Source organism: Ursus americanus, chromosome 6 (genome assembly GCF_024610735.1).
Source record: "Ursus americanus isolate L20-20 chromosome 6, mUrsAme1.1.p, whole genome shotgun sequence".
NCBI classification, from domain to species: Eukaryota; Metazoa; Chordata; class Mammalia; order Carnivora; family Ursidae; genus Ursus; species Ursus americanus.
The window spans coordinates 78493791-78516454 of record NC_142132.1 but is presented as its reverse complement, the minus strand read 5'-3'; the positions used below and the strand labels follow the sequence as shown (position 1 = coordinate 78516454).

Here is a 22664-nt window from a genome sequence, read left to right as displayed (position 1 = left end):
ATGTATGTGTTCAATTTAGGTAAAATAGCTCTAGAAGGTACTTAAAGCTCATTCAAAAAGCTCAACCAGAAAAACAACTAATAATTGTATATTTTTCCTCTAAATGTCCTCAGCTTAGATCTTTCTAAGCTCTTAATTCATGTTTCACACTCAACTAGTATTATGCAGAGTGTGTTTTTAAGCATGATCCAGGAATATCAGATCGAGCTTTAGACATCTCAGACAATTCCCATACTTAGTAAGCACACAAATAAACATGAAGTACCAGAGGCAGGACATGCTCTGGGAAGAAAATCACCAGGAAATAAATATATTCTGTAAGTCTTCCTATATATCTGATTGACACATCAGCTCCAATGAGGCATGTGGAGAAGCATCAGTTTGACAGCTCAGCACAAATATAGAACTAAAATGACTTTAGCATCGTTTTTTTTCTCCAGCAAAAATAGAACAGAAATAGCTTCTGCTTCCAGCCACAGGGACTGGGTTTACCTTCCCGCCTTCAACTGCTCTAAAGCCAGCAACAATAAATGAGGCGGCAGTTCTGAGACACTCAGCACTAGGCAGAGGCCGAGTGAGGGAAGGTAAACCCTAAGGGTTCTCGCAGTTCACCGCTGGGTTTCCAGGCAGCAGCACAGGGAAGGGGAGCCCAGATGGAGCACGACGATCTTCCTGAGCAGGTGAGACAGGACTGAGAACTCAGGGAGGCCACACTGGCTGCAGTTCACAGGGCAGAGTTCTGGAGAAGAGAGATGTGCAGGGAGTCCCCTGGAGCTGTCGGCTGGTACCAATCAGCACGTGCCTGCAAGGAAACTATCCAAATCCAGGGAAAACACTGGAAAAGAACAGGTGAAAACACTTCCCAAAGCTAACACAGGGCCAGGAAGAGTCTGTTTCCATAAGCCAGACTAGGAAAACCTCAACATGACAGGGTACCAAACAGATGCTCGGGAGGAACCACCTCCCCAGGGCGGCAAAACCAGCCCAAAAGAGACCTATTACAAAAAGAAAAAGGCAAACCACAGACTAGGAGAATCTATTTGTAAGGCATAACTCTGAGAAAGGACGTATACCTAGAATATATATAAAGAACTCTTCCAACAACAGAAGATGATGAACAACCCAATTACAAACAGCTAAAAGACGTGAACAGACCCTTCACCAAAGTAAACACAGGGATGGTAAATGAGTACATGGAAAGATGGCCAGTATTAACAGTGTTTAGGGAAACGCAAACCAAAACTACAATGACGAGCTACTACACGCCCACTAGAACTGCTAAAATTAAAAAACCCTCCCTTATCATGCTTCGGCCAGCAGGTAGAAGAGCTGAGCTCTCACACACGGAGGGCAGAGCCTGGCAGTGTCTTCAGAACGTAAACATTCCCCTACATGTGACTCAGCTAGTCCATCTCTAGGTCTTACGCAAGAGAAATGAAAGCAATGCCCATACCGAGACAACCAAAATTCACAGCAGCTTCGTTTGTTACAGCCTCAAACTGGAAACTACCTAAATACTGATCATAAGGAGAATGGATTAACAAACTGCGGTATTTGGACGCCTGGGTGGCTCCATCAGTTAATTGTCTGCCTTCGGCTCAGGTCATGATCTCAGGGTCCTGCGATGGAGCCCCGAGTCGGGCTCCCTGCTCAGTGGGGAGTCTGCTTCTCCCTCTGCCCCTTACCCCACTCGTGCTCTCTAATAAAAAATCTTAAAAAAAAACCAACCCAGAAACCCTTTGGCGTATCCGTACTGTGGAGCACTGTTCAGCTTTAACAAGGAGTGAACTACTGATAGCCACAACAACACAGATGATCTCATAACCATTATGCTGAGTGAAAGCAGCAAAGGAAAAAATGTATGCAAGTATATGGTTCCATTATATAGAAGTCCAGAAAAAATCATCTATAGTGAGAGAAAGCAGATCAGGTCTGTGGGTGGAGGGTGGGAAGAGCCACAAGGAAATCTTTGCATGTGATGGATATTTCGTTATCTTGGTTGTGGTGATGGTTGCATGTGTACATACACATGCAAAACTCATCAAACTGTACACTTGAAATGTGTACCATCCACATGAATGATACGTCAATAAACTGTTTTTAGGAAATTAAAACAAGTATTAAGGGTGCATACGCTGAGGTTGGGGAAAGAAGTCTTGAGTGATCAACCTCAAAGACTCCTTCTCCCCTAAAGCCTTTACCAAACTCCACAGATCAAATTAATTCTCCTTTAGCACTTTTTTTAAAAACGTGTTTTTTAAACTAGGGCATAGGTTCATTGAGACAGTAATTTAAATGTTTACCCTCTACTGCCTGCTTAAGACACTAGAACAGAGTCTGAGTAACACCAAAATCCAGGAAGCACTTAAGAGGCATGTGCTAAAATCTAGGAGAAAGATACTAGCCTGAACTGAAGCTGTGCAGTGAGGGTAAAGAAAAGTGGGAGGAGCAGATACAAACTGAAAGGATAAACAAACCAACAAAACAGAACATAACCGGGTGAGCAGATGTAGAAAGTGAGGGAGGCAGAGTCAAGCATAAGGCAGCTTGTGGCTCGGATGCCTGGGAGGATGATGGTGACACTGACTAAAACAGGGACTACAGGAGAAAAAGGGAGGATGTCAGATATTCCTTTAATGCATATTGACCCCCTCCTGGACCACAGGCTTGTTCGCAGCACTGAGGGGTGGACACTGAAACAGAGTTCCACACATCATAGGCCTGCAGTCCACACAGAGTCATAAAGTCTTCCCAGAAGCCAGCTGGACACTGGAAACTGAACTCAGAGCCCAGTCAGGCCAGTTATATTTTTAACCTTGGTTAGCCAGTTTCTTTCCACAAGCAGCACTAACAGTTTTCTGCTATACTACTTAGAACCCATGGAACCCTGACTTCAGGAAGGGAGCAGAACGATAAGCATCTGAGGACTTAGAATCTGCACACATTTCTAAGAACGAGAAAAGACAAAATCCCCCATTCCCGTGGGCTAAATAACTGACCAAAACAGCTACTTAAAAATCACCTGTTGCCACTACACGTATATCTCAATGCTGCCATCTTATGTTAAAATACGGAACTACACAACATTAAAAAGCCATTCCCTTATTCAACAGTGAACGCCGAAAATATCAAAGATTTGAGAGTCAATGAAAAGGCAGATAAAAATTAATGAGATTTTAATGACAATAATGAATATTTACGGCAGTTAATTTTGGTGTCTGAGAGTACCCATGATGAAGTGAAAGCTCTCATGAGGCTAGCAATTTCAGTTCAGAATGTAAACCTTACTTTTTAAAGAAGATTTCATTTATTTATCTGACAGAGACAGACAGACAACAAGCAGGGAGAGCAGCAGACAGAGAGAGAGAGGGAGAAGCAGGCTCCCCGCTGAGCAGGGAGCCCGATGTGGGGCTCAATCCCAGGAACCTGGGATCATGACCTGAGCGGAAGGCAGATGGACTGAGCCACCCAGGTTCCCCTAAACCTTACTTTAAAAAAGTAGGACACTTCCGGCTTATTGAATTCCTTATTGAATGCCCCCAATCTAGAAAGATAAAAATACATCAACAGAGGTAATGGGGAAGGGAAGAGCAGAATAAAACCGAACAGGCCTTGTCTCTTTGTAAATCCAATCTGCTTTTCTTTAAAGATTTTATTTCTGAGAGACAGAGAGAAAGAGAGAGAAAACAGAAGAAGGGCAAGGGGCAGAGGGAGAGGGAGAAACAGACTCCCCACTGAGAAACAGACACCCAGAACCCTAGGATCATGACCTGAATCGAAGTCACATGCTTAACTGACTGAGCCACCCAGGTTCCCCCAATCTGTTTTTCTAATCACAGCTGCTTAAATTTGCTTAAATAGTAAATGCACTGGTTTTAACTTTAATCCCATCACTGTAATGATGATTCAAGAAGGAATATAAAATTCAAGATCCTACTAAGAGTCAAGGACCCTGAACTTAACAGCCAGTCAAAATGTTGACACTTGTCAATTAACATTTGCAATCTTTGGTTTTTCTGTGAAAGTAAAACCATGCTCCTAAAATTATGCTGACGAAATAGAAACACTGAAGACCATCTCTGATTTAACATTAATATAAAAAGGTAAACTACCTGTGTACACAGTAGCATCTCAGTGTGGGATGGAGGAGGGGACAGGGAAAGCCAGGGTAGCCTGGGGACTCTAGAATTAAGTGAAAGTTCCCTCAGGCAACAGTAATGACAAAATATTGCTCATATATAAACATATTCACTTACAGACTGTAAGTCCAAATACAAGAAATATTTTAATTGAGAGGAAAAAAAGGTTAATGTTTCGATGGAATACATCAGAAAAAATACAAAGATAAAAGACCCTCTTACAATCTTATTCTACCACACTGTGTGTAATATTAATGCTGAGGGAGGCTGTGTATGTGCAGGAGGGGATGGTATGTGGGAACTCTGCAATTTCCACCCAAAATTTTGGTGTGAACTTAAAACTGCTCTGAAGAAGGAATTCTATTAATTTTTTTAACCCTATTATTCTCTTTGCTGAGTATATGTCAGTTTTCTTTAGAAGTACTCTTAAATTTAGCACCGCTCATAAAATCAGTGTCAATCTGGTTTTGGATAGAAACCTGACAGAAGTCTCTAAATACACTTTCTTCCCTTTATTTAAGACGATTTAATCTTGATTCAACTACATAAATATTTTTTAAAACCCCAACCAGTCTTTTTGTACAGAGATAACCGGTCCCTGAAAAGCACCTGCCAGTTTCTTCATAATTACTGCTGACATTCCTTCCTCAGGTAGAAAAGGAGAGGACTTCCCATTGTAAAAGGTCAAACTTTCCTTCCTTTGACTTTTTATACTGTTTCACAGTCTCACATGAACAGTTACACCACTACCCAGGGCTTTCATATACATTCCTATTTTTTCTAGATAGTAGGAGTCACGAGTACAAGTGTCTGTCATACTCATCACTGTTTCCAGGTCCTACAACACTACCTGACGTGTAACAGCAGGTGTTTTAAAATGGTTTTGAATGAATCTTCTTTTCAATTCCCAAATAAAGGAGTAATCATGCAAAAGGAGTAGACTTTCCTCAACCTGCCAATGAAAACATCCCATTATACTAAATGCTTTAAAGACATTATCTCATTTCATGATCACAACCACCCTGGGAGTCAGGAGCCTCCTTCCAGCCTCCTTCCAGAAGTCAGGAATCTGAAGCATCAACAAAGCAGAACCAGGACTCAAAGTAAACCCAAGGACCTGTCCACAGCACCACACTACCTCTCTGCATTACTGCGTCTGATTCCACAAGCCACGCATGAAAATTAGCTTCCCCAGCTTCTAAGTACAGAGAGTCAGCTACTACCTAACATAATGCAGTAATCAAGCACTTGCATTTTTCCCTCTGTATTTCATCTGTGAGTGAGATAAGCATATTATAAGAAAATAAGCTAATGGGCCCCCCAGGTGGCTCAGTCCGTGAAGCATCTGCCTTCGGCTCAGGTCATGATCTCAGGGTCCTGGGATGGGCTCCCTGCTCAGCAGTGAGTTTGCTTCTCCCTCCCCTTCTGCACCCACCCCCAGCTCATGCTCACCAGCGCTCTCTCCCTTAAATAAAAATCTTAAAAAAAAAAAAAAAAAAAGCTAAATATTGGAATTTCACTTTAAGATAAAAACAAAACAAAACCTCCCAGAGATGGGCTCCTGGGTGGCTCAGTTGGTTAAGGGTCCGACTCTCGATTTCGGCTCAGGTCATGATCGCAGGGTGGTGGGACTGAGCCCTGAATCAGGCTCCATGCTGAGCGGGGAGTCTGCTTGAGATTCTCTCTTTCTCCCTCTAACCTGCCTCCCCTGCTCACGTGTGCACTCTCTAAATAAATAAATAAATAAATAAATAAAATCTTTAAAAATAAATAGTGGTGCTGGTGGTGGGAATGCAAGTGGTGGGAATGTTCAGAGGGTGACTCTGAATATACCAAAGAGATTCTCTCTTTCTCCCTCTAACCTGCCTCCCCTGCTCACGTGTGCACTCTCTAAATAAATAAATAAATAAATAAATAAATAAATAAATAAAATCTTTAAAAATAAATAGTGGTGATGGTGGTGGGAATGCAAGTGGTGGGAATGTTCAGAGGGTGACTCTGAATATACCAAAAACCACAGAATCGTACAACTTAGAAGGGTGAACTATATTATGTATGAACTATTTCTCAGAACTGTTTTTTAAAAAAATTCTGTGAGATTGTGGTAGTGGGGAAGGCTGTGCACATGTAGGGGAACGGAGTATATGGGAAATCTCTTTACCTTGCACTCAATTTTGCTGTGAACCAAAAAGTGCTATAAAAAATAAACTCCCTAAAAAAAAAAAAACATGAGGTTGTCCTGTTTATATTAATCCAGATCACCTCTATGGAACTGCAAGAGTCCTAACTTTTTTTTAATATTCAATTACTTTACAGTATATTTTATTAAGGCAGAGAAGTGAACTAATAATTTTAGAACACAGTTTTGGTAATTACATGTCATAAGCATTTTTCAGTCATCTTGTAAAAAATTCTAAGGAAACACTCCATTTTTTGAATTAGTAAATTCTTCAAAAATATTCCCACTTTTACCAAAAGATTATTTCATTCTTTCTCCCCTTTTCCCTTTTACTAAATACCCATATTGTTTTAAAATTTTATTGAAGTATAATGGAACTACCATAAAATCCACCTGGTTTTAATTGTTGAGTTAAATGAATTTTTTTAAAAGATTTATTTATTTGAGAGAGAGAGCACGAAAGCATGAGCAGGGGAGAGGAGGCAGAGGGAGAAGCAGGCTCAGCAGGGAGCCAGACTCAGGGCTCAATCCCAAGACCTGGAGATCATGAGCTGAGCAGAAGGCAGACGCTTAACTGACTGAGCCACCAAGGTGCCCCTAGTTAGATGAATTTTAATGACTAAAACAGCTGTGTGTGCAAACTTCACACACAGTTTAAAGACACTTCTATTGCCCTAAAGACTTGCCTTCTCAAGACAATGGGGCTCGGGGCTGAAAATTCCAAGCCTCTACTTATGGCTTGGTTTTTCAGGTATAAGCGGTCATCTTGGAGGTGTCCAGGAGGTGTCCAGGGTCCCACCCAAAGCTGCCTCATTAGAACAAAAGCCACTCTGATCACCCAGGAAATTACATGGTTTCAGGAGCCCTGTGTCAAGAACCTGGGGCAGAGACCAATATATATTTTTTCGATTATTTCACAGCCAGTTAAGGGGGTATACTGGTGGTATTTCACTGTGGTTTTAATATCTAATGATGGTGAGCATCTTTTCATGTGCTTATTTGCCATCCACTTATCTGTCTGGTAAAACCTCATGCTCTTTTTAAAAACTGGGTTGTCTCCTTATTGAGATGTAACATTCAGTACATTCTGGATTCAAATCCTTAATCATATATGTATATTTTGCAAATACTTTCTCTACATCTACAATTTATCTTCTCATTATCCAAATAGTTTTTAGAAGTGCAAAAATTTTTAATTTTGATGAAGTCCATTTTATCAATTTTTTGATGGATTGAGTTTTTGAGTGTTTTATTACTAAATCCTGACCTAATCCATGATTGTGAAGATTTACTTCCATGTTTTCTTGTAAGAGTTTCATAATTTTATCTCTTATATTTAGGTTGTTGAGCCTGCATTTCCTTCTGAAAGACTTCCAATTTTACATTTAAATCTACGCCCCATTTTTGTGTATAGTGTGAAGTAAGGGTCTAAGTGTCATTTTTTAACACATGGATAGCCAATGGTTCCGGCACCATCTGTTGAAGACTATCCTTTTTTTTCCAATACATTCCCTTAGCATCTTTGTCAAAAATTGACCACATATGAGTCTATTATTGACTTGATTCTATTCCACTGATCTATTTGTCTATGGCTACAGTTCTACAGTAAGTTTGAAGTGAGATAATTATAAGTTTTTGTTCGTGTTGTTCTTTTTCAAAATTGCTTTAGCTCTTCAAGGTTCTTTGCATTTCTGTATAAATTTTAGAATAAGCCTCTCAATTTCTACAAAGGGACCCAAATGAGACTGTGACAGGGATTGTATTCAGTTTAGAGATGATCAATCTGTCTTCCAATCCATAAAGATAGCATATCTCTCCATCTATTTGGGTCATCTTTAATTTCTCTCTGTAATGTTTCAGTTTTCAGTGTACAAAAATACTTATTTTGAAACACCAATGATAACTTCTTACACTTTAAATCTGGTATCAAATTGTAGTAGCAAATCCTGCAAAAATTATTTAAGTATCTTTCTGACGCAATTTTAAGTTTGCCATTCCTCACATTCAACAACAGGATAACAATGAACAAAGAGCCAAAATCTGCTATCTTATGAAATTGACAGGTTATAAACACTCATAAAACTAAGTAGGAAAGAAGTTAATGCCTATATCAAAGACAGAACCTGCTTTGACTATTCTGCTCCACGAAAAGTGTCCAGTAGCAGAAACGAAATAATCTAGTTTTCTTCCCTAACTCCCATCAAACCCAAGAAAATTCCATAAACTAGTTACACACACACACACACACACACACACACTCTCAATCCAGTTTTCTTCCCTAACTCCCACCAAACCCAAGAAAATTCCATAACTAGAGTCTCTCTCTCTCTCACACACACATTCTCTCTACATGTATGTATAAAAATACCGCGAACACAAATACACACTCTTCAGTCTTCTGTCTTCATCTTTACAGCATGTTTGCCTCTAATTATGAATATATAAGCTTTCACAGAAGCATTATTTGTCAAATAAAATGGGGTTAGTTAGGTTCTACCATAGGTTTAAATTATGAGTTTTTTTTTTTAACAAACCCTGAAAAGTATGAATGTTAACAAAGGCTTTTCCATGAGAAACTCTCGTTCAAAATAAAAACATTTTGCAACTCCTACCAGAAGTCAGGTACAATTACACTAGTTATAAGAGCAAAAACAGAAATTACCCAAATGTCCACCAACAAGAAAAGATGCTATAAACTGTGGTACTTCTTTACTGAATACCATACATTACCGAATACTGTACTATACTATAGTAAAAATGTTTCTTTTTTGACTTTATAGTATATGTAACATGATGAAAATTATAAATGTAATGCTGAAGGAAAAAAAAAAACAAGTCCCAGAAGACAATGAGCATATGACTGAGCAAAACTACACATATTGTTTGCACACATACACTTACAATAAAAACTATTTTTAAAGAGGCAAAAGCAATGCTATCCACCAACCTGAGAGTAGCAGTCGCAGGGGTTAAGGGGTAAAGGGGGCAAGAGGTGGCAGGAAAAGGGAACCACTGCACGCGCAAACATTACTAATGCTCTAGTTCTTGGGTTGAACGAAGGGTTTAAATGTCTTATAATTCACATTATGTCATCTAATTTTTTCATAAGCCTAAATATTATATTAAAATATTTTTTAAAAACACAAGGAAAACCTATTTTTTGAAATCCATACATTATAAAACATTTTCCAGAAGCTTAATTGGACACTCAAGACAATACACACCAAAAAAAATTTTTTTTTAAGTTTTTACCTCTGTTTCTGTTCAATTGCTTTGTCCAAGTGCTGGAAGATATCCTGAAACAGGGTGCAGCTGGACCGACTATTAATAGTATACCCATATCCTCTTTTCCAATACTGTTTCAGATCATTTAAATATTCTAATACCTAAAAATAAAAATTTCAAAAATCATTACTATGACATTTTTTAATGTTAACAGATTCCCAGATTTAATAATGATACTCAGAAAAGGTTACACTGTTTAATTACCATTCTACACAAAGTATAGTAGAATCTTAGCATTTATTGAGTTTATATTTGCCATTTCAAGCTTTTAAGAGTTGCCCCAAAAGTCCAGGCCACGTAGAGATTTATGATGAAACAAATATGAACCGTGGGAATGTGGAGGCTGGCATGCAAGAGCAAGTTCGTCGCGCTCATGGCCAATAATCCAGCATCCATGACAGCTCAGGACAGAGGGCTAAAGACACGCACTCACTTCCCCTTTCTGCGAAAATTATATTCAAGTGATAGCAAAAATATGTGCAGAAAAAAAGATACAAATAGAAGAATATTCATTATAGCATAGAAAGATGCAAACAATGGATCAGGAACTGTGAGAATTTTATGAAGCTAGAAACCAGACAGGAAACAATTTACTTTGGTTCATGTATCAGTTTTACAAAAACAATAATAAAAGTAGACCAAGGATAGAGAAAAGGAATGCATATTGGTATAGATGTTCTAAAGGGCAAATTGGCAAAATCCATAAAAGCACACATTTCTATGGCCCATTTAATTCCATTTCCTATGAAGTCATAGCCACAGATGAACACAAGACAGAATGTATAAGAATGTCTTACAGCAGCACTGCTTATAGAGCAGGAAAAAGAGATTCCTGGAAATACTGAAATTTCATTAACAGGTAGATGATTGCCTAAACGGTGGTATACACATGCTATGGAATACTAGGCAGTTACGTAAAACTTCTATATTGTAGATCTACGTGTACTGATGCAGAAAGATCTCTTCAAGACATACCGAATGAGAAGGGCAGGTTAAGAATAATAAATACAGTATAATACCATTTATTACCAAGACATGTATAGCTACAAACACACACTATACTGTTTATTGTTTAAAGATGATATAGATTATAAATAGCACAGAAAAGGGTTAAAAGGTACACAGCAAACTTACAGGAGGGACTGGTCTCTGTGGAGAGGGAGGTCTTGAATTGGAATTGGTGATTAAGGTAGACTTTCTTTCAATGTTAAACTTTGTACTCATGTATCATTTGATCAGATAAATACTAAAACTAGGGGACTAAAACATGCAATGGAAAAAGGTACAAATGGGGCGCCTGGCTGGCTCAGTCAGTTGGTAGAGCACGTGACTTGATCTGGGGGTAGGGGGTTAGAGTTCAAGCCCCACGTTGGGTGTAGAGCTTACATAAAAATAAAAATAAAAACAGGTACAAGAGAAGACTGCCATAATTATGAGTTATTCTTCCCCGAAAAAGCCCCTAGAGAAACTGAGGGCAAGCCATAATAAGTCTACAAGGGTAAGCCATTGCCATATACCAAAAGCAAAACAAAACATACATTAAAGAGGCAACTAAATCAAGAAGTTAGCAAAAGGGACAAAGTAAACATTTTTTTTAAATGAAAGAATTTAAATTAAAAGAATTAAAGTTCTGCCAAATCCATTCAAGAAAACAGTATCAGAAATGAACTAAAGGAGATATGTCTGCAGATTTTTTAAAAATCATACATGCACACTATTGAAACTTCATCTCAAAAGGATCTGAAAATGTAAATGAAATAAGCAGTTTTTCTAGGAAAATATAAATTACGCAAACTGACACAGAAAAATCTGACTATACAAAATAACTAGAGACAAAGGTCTACCTGAGAGTGACCAGGCATATTTGGTTTTAAGTAGGAGTTCTACCAAACCTTCAAGAAGAGTTAGTTTCTAATAATTAAATTATTCCAGGGTACAGGGAAGGATGGAAAGTGATGTGGGAAACAAAGGCAGGAGAAAAATGATTACATTTCTTTTACTACCTACAGCCGACTGACAAGTCCTTGAAACAGGCAGAGTGACATTCCCCTAGGGACTCAACTGCCTGGAGGCTGACATATTGTTAAGGGCAAAAGGCAACCCTAGCTTGAACTCCCACCCCCACCCCCAACCAAGATCCTGTAAGTCTACTTAAACACATAAAAATTCCTTTGGAAATTTCCTGTATCTCTAACCCCCCAAGATACATGTTGGCAATCACCCCCGCAAGCATATGGCCCACCGATATACATCTGAAGGGTCTTATGACTAAGGTTTTATCAGACGGTAATAAATGACCTTTTCCCAACAACAGCTAGCTCCCCTCAAGGTCCTCGAAACCTTGCTTCCAAAATTCCTTGGAGACTAATGCTCGCCCTAACTCCCCCCAACTTCAAAGTATATAATGGGCCACTCCTCATGACCCCGGTGCAGCTCTTTTCTGCCTCCGGGTCCTGTCCTCGTGCTTTAATAAAACCACCTTTTTTGCACCAAAGACGTCTTCTTTCTTGGCAGTCAGCTTCAAACCCTGATGTTTTTTCCTACATCAGAAAGCTTCGTAACTCATTTTAGGAGGATAATGGAAGCCTGTACCCAAAACTGAACAAAGCAAGCAGAGAGGAGAAGGGCAAGGAAAACTCTAGCCCACTGCATTGCAATTCCTAGTCACTGGTGCACACAAAAATTCCCCCTTGCGTTCTAACCCCCCACCCAGGAAAAGGACTAGGGCCAGGCCAGGAAGAGGACCGTTCACAGATGAGAGCCCCTGCCATAAACCAACCTCACTATAAACATGATTTAATGAATGTAAAATAAAGCATTACCAAAAAAAATTCAGCTTTCTACTGAAAGAATGTACCATCTGCCATGATGGAGTAACTGATACCAGGCATGCCCTCCGGACATAAACAAGGAGGAAAAGGGAAAATTTTGGAAAATAAATGTTTTCCATCCTTGAGTAATGAGCACTGAACTGTGATCAGGGAGAGGAGAGAAAACAAAGTCAACCCTACGATTGCCCAAGTTTCTGCCTGGAGGCACTTTGAAACTGTGGCCTGCAGCTGTGGGGGGGGGGGGGCAGTGGGAAGGGATGTCAGGCAGAATCCTGCAGTCCTGCTGAGTCAAGAACGCAGAGTGTCAAGGGGCTGGAATTAGTAGGGCAGAGTATGAGAAAGGAGGAAGCTACACAGAAAAACCGCTCCAGAAATCTGGGGGTCCTCTTGATTCTGCTGCTCAATGCTATGGGAGTTATAAGCTGAATTCCAGAGCTATCACAAGGCTGGGATACAGTCAAGTTCCAAGCAGTCTAAGTAGGAGAATTTCAGTGCACACCCAGACGTCCAATACAGACCCCCAGAAGGGTAAATTTAACAGTAAAGGCATGTTTACAAAAAAGGTGTTTCGAGTTTTGTAGGTCAGATCCAGAGTATGAAACTCAGAAATAAACCTCATAAGGATCAAGCTGACCCACAAGTAACCTAACTAGAAAATAAAACAAAATTCAAAACTCTTTAAAGGAAGGCAACAAAATTTAAGACATTCGACAACATATATTCACAACATCCAGCAGTTAACGAAAAATTGCTAGAAATACATGAAAAACAAAAAATGTGAGTTCTAACTTGGAGAAAAAGCAGTCTGTAAGAGAATTTATCTTAAGAAAGAAGGAATGCAAGGATAATTCAATACTAGAAAATGACTAACACAATTTACTATGTTAGAAGGTTAAAGAAGAAAAAAACCACAATCATCTGCCTGGATAACAAAAATTCAGCACACATTCCTGATTTTAGAAACAATAAACAATAGAAGGTTTTAGAAAGCAAGAAATAAATTTCCTTAATTGGTAACGATAACTGATGTGAGAAACAAAGGCAGAAGGAAATACCGTTAAAATTAAATGTCCTTATAACCTGCAGTCCACTGACAAATGAGGAAGGCAGAGGAAGGCAGCATACTACATTCCTCCGGAAGGCTCCCAACTGTCTTCACGTTAATACCTTGCTAGAGGCAACAGCAGCCTCCATCAGACAACAGCAAGGCCTCCAATATCCCGTGAGTCTTCTTTAGCAGATGAAAATCCCTCTGAAACGTCCTTTATCTTTACCTCCCCCCACCCCAAAGTATACAATCAGTTGCTCCTCACAACCCCGGGGCACCAGCTCTTTCTGCCCATCAGTCCTGTCCCTGTGCTTTAATAAAACCACTTTTGCACCAAAGACGTCTCAAGAATTCTTTCTTGGCCTCGGTTCCAGACCTCACCCCACCAACACCAACACACGAACATTCAAAAACTGCATCAGTACCTATGAGACTATGCCAAACACCACATTTTATGACAAAGCATTACAAATGTTCTTCGTTAGAAAATAAAAACAAAACGTCAGGTTTTAATATGATGGAATCAGGATACATCGTCTCTGTTCTCTCAAAATCCCCCTAAAAAAATGAATGAAAAAGAGAAAGGCAAATAAATGCCTTCATCAAAGAGACTGGGAGACCTTTATCCCCCTGATCACAACCATAAACAAGGGAGGACTGCCAAGTGCAGGGAAAATCAAACAAAACCAGCGGAAGACAGATCCTCAAAGCATGGGGGACCCTTGGAGGAGCACAATCAACAGCTCTTTGCTTGAAACCATGAGACCATCAGAATGAAGCCTGCGGGGAGCCCCCCTGAACAGTATGTAATACACAACCAGGAGGCAGACTGGTGTTCCGTGGGGGCAGGAAGCACCTGCCAAGGATCTCAGAGGAGAACAACTCTAAACTGGAAGGAACACTACTCATCTCTGAATGGCCACTCATCCCCACTGGCCGGGTAGGAAGGAGTTACAGCAGAACTCACTGCAAAGATGAGTAATAACTAAAAAGGGGGACCAGCAGAGCATCTATACAAACATGCAAATGAAAAAGAAAACTGCTGTATACCTAAAACAGTCAGCCGGATGAAAACTGCTGAGTAAATGAACCATACTACCATGAATTCCAAAGACTTAAGAATATAAAGTCAAAAGCAGAAAAAAAAAAAAAGATATGAAAAGAAGACAGAAACATAAGCTAGGACAACGCTGAAAACAATTGGCATTATTATCTAGTAAATCTGAAGTTCTACAAGAATTGTGATCCAGCAATTCTACCACAGACCTTCAGAAATCTGTCTGTAGGGGCGCCTGGGTGGCGCACTCATTAAGCATCTGCCTTCGGCTCAGGGCGTGATCCTGGCATTATGGGAACGAGCCCCACATTGGACTCCTCTGCTGGGAGCCTGCTTCTTCCTCTCCCACTCCCCCTGCCTGTGTTCCCTCTCTCTCTGGCTGTCTCTATCTCTTCAAATAAATAAAAATAAAATCTTAAAAAAAAAAAAAAAAGAAATCTGTCTGTATATGCCCCGACAGACCCACACGATAATGTTCTTAAATAGCCCCAAACTGGAAACAGCCCAAATGTCTACCAACAAGATAATGGGTTGGGGGAAAAAAACCCGTGATAATTCATATAATGGAATACTATATAGCAATGAAAACAAGTGAACTCTAGCAGCATCATAGGTAAATCTTAAAAACATAATGTTGAATAGGGGCGCCTGGGTGGCTCAGTCGGTGAAGCACCTGCCTTCAGCTCAGGTCATGATCTCAGGGTCCTGGGATCCAGCCCTGGGTCAGGGTCCCTGCTCAGTGAGAGTCTGCTTCTCCCTCTCCCTCTGCTTGTGCATATTTTCTCTCTCTTCTCTCAAATGAATAAACAAAATCTTAGAATAAAAACATAATATTGAATAAAAACTAGATATCAGAAAAAGGTGGGTGATTTCATTATATAAAACTAAAAAATATATAAAGGTAAACCATTACTTGTAAAAAAAATCAAAAATCAGTAAAGACTAAATTAGTGTAATGAAGGAAACTATGAAAATACAAATACACAAGTAATAATAGTGGGGAAATAATCTCAGATACAGAGGGGAAATATTTTGTTTAAAACAACAGCAAGATAGGGGTGCCTGGGTGGCTCAGTTGGTTAAGTGTCCAACTCCTGATGTGGGCCCAGGTCATGATCTCAGGGTCCTGGGATCGAGCCCTGAGATTCTCCTCTCCCTCTTCCCCCAGCGAGCTCTAAAATAAATAAATAAACCTTAAAAAACACTAAGAGATAAATTTGCCAAACTCTACAGATAAATCTGAAAACTTGGATGATTTTTTTAGAGAGAAAGAGAATGCAAGCACACAAGCAACTGGGGGGAGAGGGGCAGAGGGGAAGGGCGACAGAATCTTAAGCAAGCTCCAAGCCCAGCTCAGAGCCCCAAGCAGTGCTTGATCTCACGACCCTGAGATGATGAAGTGAGCTGAAACCAAGTGTTGAACTCCTAACCCACTGAGTCACCCAGGTGCCTGAAACTGGAATGATTTTTATAAGAAAATATTAATACCAAAACTGATTCCAGAAGAGATAGAAAATCAAGGTATCCTCATTACAGGGTATATACAAAGATATATACAAAGCTGCAAAAAGCTATTCCACTTAAAAGTACCTAGTTCATATGTCATTTCTTTTTTAAAGATTGACTGCCATTAAATCAACTTTCTCCTTTATGTATCCCTATACCTTATATATATCTCTATTATAGCCATCCCATTGACTTACAATGGTTTGTATCTTTCACTCTTTAAAGAGGACCATGCCTATGTTATGTTAGAATCTTCCATTCCAACCAAGTGCCTACCTAGCACAGAGCAGGCACCCAAACAATATTTGTTGAATGAAGGCACACATGGTCCAGCATTTCACAAGGTTCTGGATATCTAATAATCTCTGTGATTCTCAGAATTTCATAAATGTCTCTTCTCTTTCAATTATTAAAAATATTTTAATAAACAATTTCAAATGTGAAAAATAGTGAACAGTAACATAATGAACCCCTGTGTACCCATCATCCAACTTCAATAATAATCAACATTTTGCCAATCCTGTTTTAGTTATATCCCACCATCACCATTGGATTATTCTGAAGCAAATCCCAGACATCACTTTATTTCATCTGTAAATACTTCGCTATATAAACCTATTTCACAGTGAAAAGTTCTAAGCAGAGATAGATAAATTATTTTCTATCAAATCATTTAAAGAGAAAATAATCACAGGAAACATAAATCAAAAGAGAATTTTGAATTTTTTAATGAAGAAGCTTATTTGCTTTTAATATATAAAAAGGAAGTTCTTATTCAATTAATTTAATAAAGATGTATTTCAAATTTTCAGATCACGGTCGATTAAAGAAAGAAGTTCTTTATTTACAAAGGTAACAAAGTACCTCCACAAGGGAGAAATCTGCTGGCCATCACTTTAATCACATGACCAAACATGTCACCATCAACAATGTGACAAAAAGACATGCACTGAGGATACATCACTTACACGTACTCTTGTCAAAAATGCTTAAACCTTAATTTGATCAAAAGTTGAAAATCGGACACAAAGGCATTCTGAAAAAAAAAAAAAAAGGCCTAGACACCTGCAAAACGCCAATGTATAAAAGACAAAAGGCTGGAGTACTTCTCTAGATTAAAGGAAACTAAAAAGACATGACAAGTAAATGCAATGAGTGATCCTTCATTAGACCCTGAATTTAAAGAAAAAAAAAGCTCTAAATATAGAACCTTATTAAGACAAATGCAAAAACTTCAGTATTAGCTATATACTAGGTAATACTGCACTATTACATATATATGTAAAAAATTATATTTTGTCTATGTCGCAGAATGTTCTTGTTTTTTTGGTACATACCCAAGTATTTAAGGGTGAAGTGCTTTGATGTCTGCAAAGAAAAAAGATTATATATATGTGGTAGACAGAACAAATGCCTCCCAAAGATGTACATCCTGATCCCTAGAACCTACGACTGTGTTCTCTTACACGATAAAAGGGAATTTGCAGGTGTGATTAAGGATCTTAAAATGAGAAAATTATTCTGGGCTACCTACATGTGCCAACATAATCACAAAAATCCTTATAAGGAGTAGTTAGGAAGGACAGTCAGAGTAGGAGATTAACCATAGAAGCAGAGGTCAGAGTGATTTAAAAAAAATGCAGATGGCTTCTAGAGACTAGAAAAGGCAAGGAACAGATTTTCCTCTTGAGCTCCACAAAGAATAACTACTTGCATCTTGATTTTTGTGCTGTAAGATTCATTTTGAATGTCTGACTTCCAGAACTGTAAGATAATTTGTATTGTTCCAGACCACTAAGTCTGTGGTAATTCATTATCGCAGCAATAGGAAACTCCTGTATGTGGAGAAAAACAAATGCAGCAAAGAAAGGTTAACAACTGGTGAATATAGGTGAAGAATGTGAATGTTTATTGTATCGTTCTTACAATTTGTATCAGTTTGAAATTTTTCAAAATAAGTTGCAGGGAAAAAAGAGAGAAACTCTTCACAAGCAAAAAAGAGACAAAAGGCTAATCCTAAAAAGGGGGGGGGGGAGTCAACCCCTACAGAATCTTAGAATTACAGGGCGTGTACCTGAGTAACTCAATACGGTTCCATCTTTTAACAGATATAGGAATCAAGGCACAGGAAGCATAAGTGCGACTTGAACCCAGATCATGACTTCCAGGGTTTTTGGATTATGTCAAATTACCTGCCGGAAGAGACAGATGCACAAAAAGCAAGAGTAAAATGTTTCAAAGGAGAAGGATTCAAATAAGGAAAAGGGAGGGAAAGCAGCAGGTGTCCAGAGGACGAACAGGTGGAGGCTGGCTACGATGTGAGATGTGCATCCTCTCCACAGGGAAACCAGTTTGTACTTAAACCAGAAGCCACGGGTACTTGGAAGAGACCACAGGGATACAACTCCTTACAACAGGAGCAGAGCAGAGAACAGGGGTCAGGTGAGGACGTGCCAAACCTCCCACCAACCGCAGTAACCTGGGCAAATGAAGTTGTTCTTCTGCTAAGAGGTGAATTTCCCTTGGCCAACACCCATCAATCATTTACATAGTACTCGAAGTTACTTCTGTTTATCAACTTTTTTCCCTAGAGCAATCTGGGTAGGGAGAAAAGGGGTGAGTATTTTGACCCATGTGAATGGTGACCATAAGTTTCAGTTTATACCCATACTGGCATAATTATTAATTTTATGGTCAGGAAGCTTCTAAGAGATGAGTTTTGGACAGTTAGAGGAGAGGAGCAGAGAGAGAGGAAACAGAACACACCCATTACCATCGGTGCTCAGTGTCTAAGAGCAGTCATCCACTGAGGGTCCTCTCTGCTGCTTCCAACTCACCGGGCTAAGCCCCATTACCACATGAGCCCAGGAACACATAAAACCACCTTTAATCTGGCTGTAGCCACTCCAGTCTTTGAGTAACAAAATAAAGCACTTGTTTATCCTTAAATGTATATTAGTTCTCAGCTTAAAAGCCTGCTGGTATCTGGCAAACAGTACAGTTCTTTTCAAAATCTGATGTTAAGTTTTGAAGTTAATAATTGATTTTCACATGGCATACTGAATGTTTTCTATGTATGCAAGAGATGACTGAAGTTTCAAAGTCCACTTTCCTGAACGATCCATATAGACACCAGAATTCTATCCAACGTGGCTATCCTCAGTGCTCACGAAAACAATTAACACTCTCCTACCTTATCTCTCTGGCTCCCAACAATCCAGGAATGACCAGAATTTGCCTCCCTTAAAGTCAGCTGGAAGAAGCAATATGAATGAAGAGGAAAGAAAGGAAATATTAAGCAGGAAGAGAGAAACTGGGGAGGACTTACTGCCATCACCAGGTGGAACATGGAGCTCAATTTATCACAGAAACTATTAAAAAAAAAAAAAGTTAGGTATCTGAAAAACCATTCATCCTCTCTGAGCTTTGGCTTCCTATAAAAAGAATTTGGATTTTAATAGCTCTACAATCCTTTCCAGCAATAAAATCTGCTGATGGGTAAAACAGGGTTTTACCTGGGTAGACCTAGAAATCTAATCATGGAATAATTTTTTCCAAAGTTTTCTGAACCCAAACTCTCAGTATGTAGACCCCATGTAAACAATTCATCCCCTATGCAAGGAATATTATGAGTTAGTCAAAGACAGTTCGTGTTCCCTGCTCTGCTTGTTTTTTGAAAAGCTGAGTCAAGTAACAACAACGAGAAAAATCATGCCAAAAAACAACAACAAAAAAACCCCCCAAAAACACAAAGAAACTCCAAAAGTAATACTTACCTTTGCATCATCTATGTCAAAAACATCACACCAAGGAGATTTAACACCTTTAATTGCCAGGTCAAATGAACAGGTAAAAAAAGCTACCTGAATTAAATCTGGGGGGAAAAAAGAAAGGTAAAATTTGTGAGTCACTGTTCTCTGTAATCTTCCAAAGGCTGAATATTAACAGAATGCCACGTGCAGCAAGGTCCAAGGACCTGGGTAGGTTCAGCACAGAGAAAAGATGATTCGGCTTTTTCCTGATTATCAGAGTTAAGACCTACTCTGTACGATCGAAACATGCGGAACTGGAGCTGTCAGGAGGAAACCATGAGGAGGCAGAAATTCCAGTCCAATGAAACTAAGACATTTCACTGGTAACTAAAAGTTACCATTTTCCTGGTTTTAAAAGTAATGTGTTTGTTAAGAGTACGTTTGCCTACCAAATCCAACAGAGTTTAACCCAAGAACTTGCTAAACGTAACTTGATTTTGTTCATTTTAGAGGGCTGGAGGAGGGAAGGTAAAGTTACAAAAGCTCTTAGTCCCCATCCTGAAAATGAGTAATAACAAAGTACATTTACTAAACAGTTCTCTTAGCAACACAACAAACGCTTCACGTCATAACTGTTAGGAAGGGGTACAGACAGAAGGATACAAAAACGGAGTGAAGACTGCAGAAGGTGGAGGGGGACAGAGTAAATCGGGGGTCAGAAGGAAGGGGAAACCAAAGGTCAAGGAGAGAAAGAGGGAAAAATCACACACTGGAGAGAGAGAGCGTGCTAACACCATCCATTTTTCAGACTTAGCTGCTCAGTCAGGCAGCAGATTTCAGATTAAGTTACCTGGGATTTTTACATTGCAAATGAATTGATTATATTACCTTTAGACACCCCTGTGTTTTGAAGAGAAGGATAGGGCACCAAGTCCCTGGCTATGACAGGTGGCCGTGCTGTCTTATCACAGGCACACGTCTGCTGCTCAATGCTACAGAGGAGAGAACGGAAGCCACCGCAGGGCTGCCCTATACTTTGCTTTCTTTTAACTTCAGTCTTTCCTCATTCCCAAGGAACCAGGTTTGAGTTTAAAGAACTTCCTTAAGGCCGTATATAGCACAAAAAGAGCATTTAACTGAGAACACATGTAAAAGCCATTTAAAAACTTTGCCTGTATGAACAAAAGAGTTGATAATCCTTTCCTAACACCTAAGTACCATGGATGTTTGATGAAAGAACCTGACTCATTCACACTCAAAGTTCCAGTTCTGAAACTATGAAAGTCAGTCCTAATGGTCTACTCGATAACTGGAAGGGAGCTGACAGAAAAATTTCACCAAGAAACAGTGAAGAGGATGATAGGCTATGAGACCTAACTCTGCCACTAATTATCCTAAGCAAGTGGCTCCAGCCTCTCCGGTCTCACCTTCCCACCTGCAAAATGGGTGGGAACTCTCATGATGAGTTACAGCACTGACCCATCTATTAAAACCATGCTGACTTCCTTGCCAGTCTTTCGGAACCTCAAAAATATTTCAGCTAGATCAGAGATTTAAACATTAAAAAACTAAAATAAAATAAAGGAATAACAATCTTGGGGTCAGAGAGGATTCCTAGGCAAAATACAACACTGAACTGCCATGATGAACCGACAGCCGTGGCTATATAAAAGACGTAAAAGGTACAGTCAAAGGCACCATAAACAGACTTAAAAAGTGAGCAACAAATTAAGAGAAAATGTTAGCAACATACAATAAGTAAAGGATTTATCCTTTCTCCAGCAAAACTGAAGGATATATAATTAATATATCCATAACATATAAAAGGTCCCTAAGAATAAGAAAAACATAAAAATAATCTAATAGAAATGGACAAAAGGCAAACTCCAGAAGGAATGCAAGTAGTTAGCAGACACAAGACAAGCTTAACTCATCTTCATGAGTAAGAAATTGCAAATTAAAGCTATATACCATTTTTCATTAATCAAATTGGCAAAAATCAAAATGACTAATTAACAACCACTATTGGATAAGACAGGGGAAAATGAGCATTCTCATATATTGTTGATATAAATTTCTATACTTACAGAGAACAATTTGGAAGTGTATGTCAAGGGTAAAATATTCATTGTCCTTCACCCAACAATTCCACCTAAAGTTATTCACTTCATTAATTCTCAAGGGCAAAAACCGGACTATAAAACTGTTCACTGAAGCATCATTTAAAAGGGTGAAAAACTAAGAAAAACCTCAGCAGGAAAATGATTTCCTACAAGAAAAAATTTGCACTGTATTAGCTCCAGTCCCCTCCACCGGTAAAATCTGATGGGTTAAGTAAGTTTTTAACTATCATTGACCCAGAACCTGACTCATATTTCCTATGAAATCACACAGAATTCAAAAGAACGAGACAGATCTAGGTAAGACAGATCTACTGCTAAGTAAAAATGAGTTATAGAAAATACATACATCATCCCTCTATGTTAAAAAAAATGTATTTAAATAGCTACAATAGTTTTGAGCAGTTACTCTGCCAAGCATTGTGCTAATGCTTTGCATGAATTAATTTCATAGAATCCTTGCAATAATCCTCAAAGAAAGGTACAATTCCTATACCCATTTTAAAGAGAAAGAAACTGTGGCCTAGAGATATTAATGAACTTGTAAAAACCACAGAGTTAGCCAACGGTATAACAGAGTCAAGATTCAAATACAAACAGTCCAATTCCAGAACCCATGATTTTTAACCAGTATGCTTATATTGCCTCCAAAAAGATGTTGCTCTCAGTTACTTCATCAGTAAAACCCAAATAAAATCGTTTTCTAAAAAATCTTCAACAGTCTAACCACCCACTAACCGAGTAATG

General features: G+C 39.0%; 1 protein-coding gene across 1 annotated transcript in view; it reads right to left on the bottom strand.

The window, feature by feature from the left end:
* Window positions 1-22664, bottom strand: part of MINPP1 (multiple inositol-polyphosphate phosphatase 1) — a 43532-nt gene that overhangs the window by 15083 nt on the left and 5785 nt on the right. Inside the window, exons 3-4 of the mRNA XM_045802381.2 lie at window positions 19822-19919; window positions 9571-9704 (exon numbers count right to left, since the gene is read on the bottom strand). Coding sequence (XP_045658337.1) covers window positions 9571-9704; window positions 19822-19919 — 232 coding nt within the window. The remainder of the gene's footprint in view (window positions 1-9570; window positions 9705-19821; window positions 19920-22664) is intronic.